Consider the following 6,852-nt stretch of genomic DNA (forward strand, 5'->3'; position numbering starts at 1 on the left):
AAGTCCGGAGAATACTCGACTGGTCAATTATCTTAATGATGAAGTTGGTCATGATATTCATACCCTTTAATGCATGTTCCACATAAACGAAATGTATCTTTCCCATGTCATTTCTTTTGTGGACGGCGCCAAGAAGGGTCCCGGAGCAATGCAAGATGGGGCTTTGCTTAACCAGATAGCAAGACTAGACAAGCCCAGTACTGAAACATTAACACCAACTATTATTACGCAATAACAGCTTCCAAGAGTGGAAAAATACAGAAAAACTTTATCTTGATCACCTGATCTTTGTTCATCAAGAGAAAATATACCAAAAATCAGATTTTTTTAAATAACTTTTTTTCTGAACCACATAGACCTTAATATTCTCTACATCAGGTATAGGAAACCGACCCTTCTGCGCATTTTGATACTAATTTTGTCGATCTATGATAAGCGCTTCCGGAGATACGGCCAAATTTCGAGATTTTGAGGCCCAAAAATTTCAAACCTCGTGGACCACCTCAATATGACGTCATAATTGAAAAAAAATTGGGGTGTAAACTTTTTTCCCCAAATACCACCAGATGGGACCCCAGGCATTTTGAATTTCAAAAATGGTGAAAAAATGAAACACCCTAATAATTATACAGAATGTCAAAGCGATCTTAAATTTATTTATTGAAAAAAGTTTTTCAACTGCTGCAGTTAGCTCTAAAAGTAGGCTAAATGTCCGCCCCGATAGCTCAATTGGTTAGCGCGTCACTTCTGGAACGAAGAAGCTTCAAGATCAAGCGGCGCTGGTTGGACTCTCGGGGTGTGCACTTGAGCAACGCGCGTTAAGGACTGCTCTCCATTCAGCAGCATCTAATGGATGGAATAGTTCCCCGGCAACAAGACTTCAACAATCGGAAACTTCACTCTGTCAATCTCGGTGACCGGGCCTGCGTCAGTGATTCAAAGCCTCTACAAGTATGCGAAACTGCCAGGATTAAGCTCTGCAAGAAGCTTTCCCAGTCCGAGGATAAAAATTCAATCAATCAATCAAATGTAATTGAAATTTTGACCAACATTTTTAAAATAAAAATTAGGCCTACATTACAACACAAAGTTTCAAATACAGTATGTTGACTTTGTATTTTTGACAAACTAAACAAATATTAAATGACACCAAACTTCACAAATTTTTCCAAGTGCGAATACAGCAGCTAAGAGTAAGAGACAATACACACAAGCCTACATCACAAAAAGCGTATTTTTTCTACTTTTTGCCACGTATTTTTTCTAATCGCGCATCCGTACAATACCTAAATAGGTAATAGACAAATGCATTCAATAAAAAAAAAAAAACACTGCCAATGTATGGCCGAATCATCACAAGCAGCAAAGGGCAACATTTGTTTTGAAACAATGAAAACGTGTTCATACAAAGATTAGAAAAAGAACTAGACCTACATTTTACATTGTATCCGATTCGGGGATCGCGCCCCAGTCTGTCAAGTCACAAGTACAGAATCCTTTAGTTTTTGCATATTGGTACATTTTTTTCCAATGATGTTGCATCATTTCCTTTATAGCATTAGGTTTTTCTGCAGAAAATCCATGAAAATGGCGGCAAGGCGTGGGCCTAGCTTCGACAACCATTTGCTTGTTTAACCCAATTTTTTCGCGCAAAATACCGGTGATCCAAACATCCGATATTGAAAATGGTGTCTCAGTGCGAGAAGCTTTCCATAAGTCTCTCGCAATTGGAATACTAACGACATACATTCCTCCGAGACAATAATCTGGCCAAAACGGCCATTTGTATTGCTCTTCAGTGTAGAAATGTTTTTTGTTAGCATCTCTGTTTGGAGTTCCATAATGTTGCCTTGTGTTCATGCAAACCATGGGGAATTCTGGCCAGTTCTTCTTTGCAGAAGTTGTTTTGAATTCAGAAACATTTTCTTCTACATGTCCTAAATTAATCAAGACGTCATCATCAGCTTCAGCGTAGAAATAATCACCCGGGAGATTTTCTGTGGCCCAATACATCGAAGCTAAAGCCTTTTCATGAACGTTACTGCAAGAAGTTCAATATATCATATTTAATGTTTTAGTAAGCACATTTCATATTAGATTGAATAACGGACTGACCTGCAACAGTGGAAGCGCTACCAAATTTAACTCGGGGAAAGTGGTGTAACGTGGACCAGTGTGTAATTTAGACCAGTCCCCTAACTCAAAAAATAAAAATCGTTTTGTCAGTATTTTTGAACAGCTTGAAAGAAAACATAATAATAGCCCGGATGTAAAAAATCAGCTCATTAGGTTTAGAAACGTGGACGGGAGATTGGAATTTGTGGTTTTGGGTATGCTGATGTTATTTTGGGGAGTTGATTGCTAAGCGCTGAGACGTTATTGGCATGACGTTTAAGTCTGATATGATGTTGGTATTATCTTTAACCTATAAGGAGACGTTGTGCTCAATTACAAGACTTGTAACCAAGTGTGAAAGTCATAGTTGGTAATTTTTAACAGTGCATGACAGTGTGTAATTTGGACCAGTCATCTCACCTATGCAGCATCGCGTCAGTTCAAAATTCCCAAAGCTGTAGTGTTAAAACATGTCCATAACAGGCTACCAATAAATATGCTACACAAGTGTCAAAAACCATTGGTCGACAACTTGATCTTCCCGAAAATATTGAAGATCAACTGGTCAAACATGTTTTGGAAATGGAGTGAAGATTTTATGGTTTAGGGGCCATAGATTTAAGAAAGCTTGCCTATGACATTGCGTCTGCCAATAATATCAATACCCGCTTCAACAGTGAAAAGGGTCTGGCTAAAAAAGATTGGCTTAAGGGATTCTTGAACCGTCATCCAGAAATTTCATTTCGAAGACCTCAAGCAACTTCAGTTGAAATTACATACTCCAATGGTCCAAAATACACACCCCAATGGTCCAAAATACACACCATATGTGTAATTTGGACCATTTTTGAACATTTTTTATTGCTTAATTATTCTGTAATTTTTTATTGTATGTGATTTATATTTTCTACACCGGTTTGCAAGTACCTAGACTGTATCTGGGTGAAAAATAATACACATTGACCGGAAGTTGGCTGAGTTGTGCTTATTTTTCTTTAAGGGGTTCAAAATACACACCTTTCCCCTATATAAATATTTCGCCAGATGTTAAGTGTAGGCTAAGTATTTCACGCACTTAAAATTGGCCTCTAGAAAAATGTAAATTATTCGATTGTGGGAATCTTTATCCTCGGACTGAGACAGCTGCCTTAAAGGGTCACCTTGGCGGCATCGCATACTTGCTGAGGCGTTGAGTCACTGATCATGGACTTCTAAATAGTAGCACTATTTAGAAGTCCTTGCACTGACTCACGATCGGTCACCGAGATTACCAGAGTGAAGTTTTCGCTCGTTGCCTTGTTGTCTGATAACTAACACCCACCAATGTGCCGCGTTGCTCAAGCGCACGCTCGAGAACAGATTTCACGTTTCGCAGTATTCAGTTGAAAGCACTTAACTATAAAAATAATATATTACTATAAGCACTTTTACCCATAGACATCAGAAGCTTCTATTTGAAGAATGTCGTGATATCTTTGCTCCTCTTCGTCCAGCAAAGATTGTTTGTTTAAATCAGTGTTTCCAACCACAAAAACAGTTTGAAATTGTGCTCCACCCACCAAGCTCAGAGATCCCCACGTTCGACGAATTATTTCACGAAGAGCAAAATTCCGAGCAGAAGATTTCACGAAAATTACCATCTTCCATTTGATACCTGAAATATATCCCAATTTGTATGCTCTGATAAAATTTGAAACGGCATAACATGTCAATGTGACAACTGTGCAGTGCACAGACAAAAGCTATTTGCAGCTGGCATGTCCGAAACTCTGTATAAAGTTTTTTTTTTTACGTTTAGAAAGCGCACCACTGCTCTTATAGGCTACTTCTTACAAAGCTGTTCATGAAAATCTAGCGGATTTGAAGCCGAAATTTCCTTTTATTCTCTTTTAACTTTCATGTATTGCCAGCCTATAGTGGTAGTACCATTACAAAAATCGTATTAATTTTCATCATTGTGTCTATAATAAGTTTTCATTAATTATTGAGCGTACTATTTCCATTATGTAGTCCGGTAGCGTAGCCACAAAGGAAGGGATGGACTTCAACCTTGTTCGACCTTACAATCAACAAATTAACACCAATAAAGCTAACATTCATATTATTATTTTGTATTGATTCCATTTTCCTAACGTCATTCAGGAAGACGATTTGAATAGGTGTTTGTAACCCTCTCTAGCTACGCTATTGCGATAGCCTATAGTAGGCTACAGTAGAATGTCTCTGGCATTTTTTCATATTTTTACAAACTTACAATTTGGGTAGAGAGGTAACTTTTTTAAACCATAAACAGATATAACCCACCAACAACACTACATTTAACATTATAAAAACAAAAAAACAATAAGCTAACGTTTTCGGCTAGTCTTACAGCGCTTTTCAAGCTTATGAGAAAAATATTTTTAAAAGAAATACTAAAAAATCATACAGTATCACAGCAAAAATGTGGACATATCTAAACATTTGATAAACTTGCTTTAACTATAGCGCTCACAAAATAATAACTGAAAAATTACGCAAATTCTCGTAATGTTACTTTGTTTGTGCCACTATTTCGTGCTGTGCTTCTGTCCATCTTGCGTAATCTGCTTGAGTCCTTTTCTGAATAATTATATAATTAATTTTACCTCTCAAATACTTGACCCGTTGCGCTGCGTAATTTTTTCAGTTCTCATTTTGTGTGAGCTAGTTCAACAAGTTTCTCAAATGCTTAGATTTGTCCATATTTTTGCTGTGATAGTGTATTATTCTTTAGTATATATTTCTTTTAAAAATATTTTTCTAATGGGCTTGAAAAGAGTTGTATGACTAGCCGAAAACGTTAGCTTGTTGTTTTTGAAATGTTAAATGTAGTGTTGTTGCTGCTGGGTTATGTCTGTTTATGGTTTTAACAAACGTCTTTGGTTATTTCATGACAGGAAAATAAATTAAACTGTAACAATAGTGAATAGTGATAGACCACTGTGGTCGACTTTTTAATAATATGAATAGAACGCACGTTTCGACATTACACATAAGTTTTTGATGCAACTTGAGTTTTTCAACTGTGGTTCCTTCAAAAATATTGGCCTGCCTCGTAATGTTTCGCAATGCGTTCTTTCAGATGATACTCGAAGCTTTTGAATCGCCTTTCTTGACTGAACAATTGCTCTGTGGAAAGTTTTTGTTTAGTGTGTAATTTAACAAATATAAATGGGTCATATGTTCAATAAGTTAAAGTCTGAATACTATATCAGCAGGCAGTGGTTTACGCAAGATTTTCGTGAAAAAAGGTCTCTCACAAAATGGTTAATATTTTTAATGTCTTTTTATTAATTATAACCAGCACAGAATTACCATACTCATCCTACATTTTAACGATACCAATTTTTAAATTTGAATCAGCTAGATTACTTCGAAATGATCTTGCACTGAAAGAAATTTAGCTAGATATGGCTGTTTCTAGGCTGAATAACCTTCATCTGACTTTGCGCCGCACTGGCACACCGCTAAAAGCACCAATCCTTACATGAGCGTTTTAAAGTTGGAGAAACCAAACTTAGGTGGCAGCAATTAGCAATTCAGCTCATTCACACCGAGTTAAAGAATGCGACATCTCAAGACGAATTAATTATCAAAACGATTTAAAAAAAACAAGATCTACATCAAAATGCTTCAAATCGTTTTTCATAAAACTCAGGTTATCCGCAATTCATTCAAAGGGGTCTGACAACTGCACAAGTTTCACGGGGTTCAGTGTGTAACAAGTCTAGTTCTTTTTCTAATCTTTATATGTAGGTCTAGTTCTTTTTCTAATCTTTGTATGAACACGTTTTCATTGTTTCAAAACAAATGAAAAACAAGTAGAAAAATTAAAGTTTTCAAACAAACTTGGGAAACTTTTAAAATAATTTCTTCTTCGCCTTTTTCCATGTGTCACCAGTATTCAAAACTGCACGATTGCATTGAAATTCCGTTAACGTTTATAAGCAGAAGTTTTGCCAACATGAAACGCAACTACTGTAATATTCATGTGAATGCAAAGACTTACTTAGAATAAATATGGGCTATTGTGTTGTGCTGCCTTTTGTTTTACAGTATTCCATATGCATAAATTAACTATTGAAGGTAGGATCAAAATATATTTCTGTATATCATTGATTTTCGTTTATTATGTCTGTGTGGAATAAAAACTGCAACTTGTAGCTGATTAGTTTTGTTACCTTTGCTCGTTGATATGTCCAAAAATCTCTGCAGCAATAAGAAAGACGATTATAAAAATAAGGCCAGCAATCAAGGGCTTGTAAAAATGAAAAACTTTCATTCTTGTAGTAACTTAGGTATCAAAATCGCTGAAAAATAACGTCATGAACAGGCGAAAACAAACTTACAGCAGTATCGTCTTAGTGCCATGCAACGATACAGCCATAACATCGACAATGCCATTAACAACGCCCTGAGCACATTGACCGTATGCCAGCGTCTTACACCACTGGGCAATCTCCTTATCTTTGCTGGCATCTAACTCGGTAAGCTTAGTCGTAAAGAAGTCCTCCGTCCTTCGGTCGACGGGCTTTTGCAGCCAACACACCTACCTATCCTAACCCAAGGTCTCTGCTCCCTTAAATAAGCAACACCATCGATTGAAATCAAGACACCCTTTGGTGCCAGTTGCACAACTTCTGCTTAGTAAACCTGAAAAACTAAACATCGCTGCAGCTAATTGGGTTGAGCATAAATGGAAGTCAAATGTCACCA

At 36.8% G+C, this 6,852-nt stretch overlaps 1 protein-coding gene across 1 annotated transcript; it reads right to left on the reverse strand.

Moving 5' to 3' along the window:
• Nucleotides 1–1,103: 1,103 nt before the first annotated feature.
• Nucleotides 1,104–6,448, reverse strand: LOC145776091 (beta-1,3-galactosyltransferase 5-like). Its single transcript, XM_082587499.1, has 4 exons — nucleotides 6,318–6,448; nucleotides 5,114–5,265; nucleotides 3,547–3,769; nucleotides 1,104–2,041 (listed from the first exon to the last, which is right to left on the reverse strand). The coding sequence occupies exons 1-4, from the start codon at nucleotides 6,416–6,418 to the stop codon at nucleotides 1,438–1,440; spliced, it is 1,080 nt and encodes a 359-aa protein (XP_082443625.1). The 5' UTR covers nucleotides 6,419–6,448; the 3' UTR covers nucleotides 1,104–1,437.
• Nucleotides 6,449–6,852: the final 404 nt, after the last annotated feature.

Source organism: Aplidium turbinatum, chromosome 1, assembly GCF_918807975.1.
Source record: "Aplidium turbinatum chromosome 1, kaAplTurb1.1, whole genome shotgun sequence".
Lineage (NCBI taxonomy): Eukaryota > Metazoa > Chordata > Ascidiacea > Aplousobranchia > Polyclinidae > Aplidium > Aplidium turbinatum.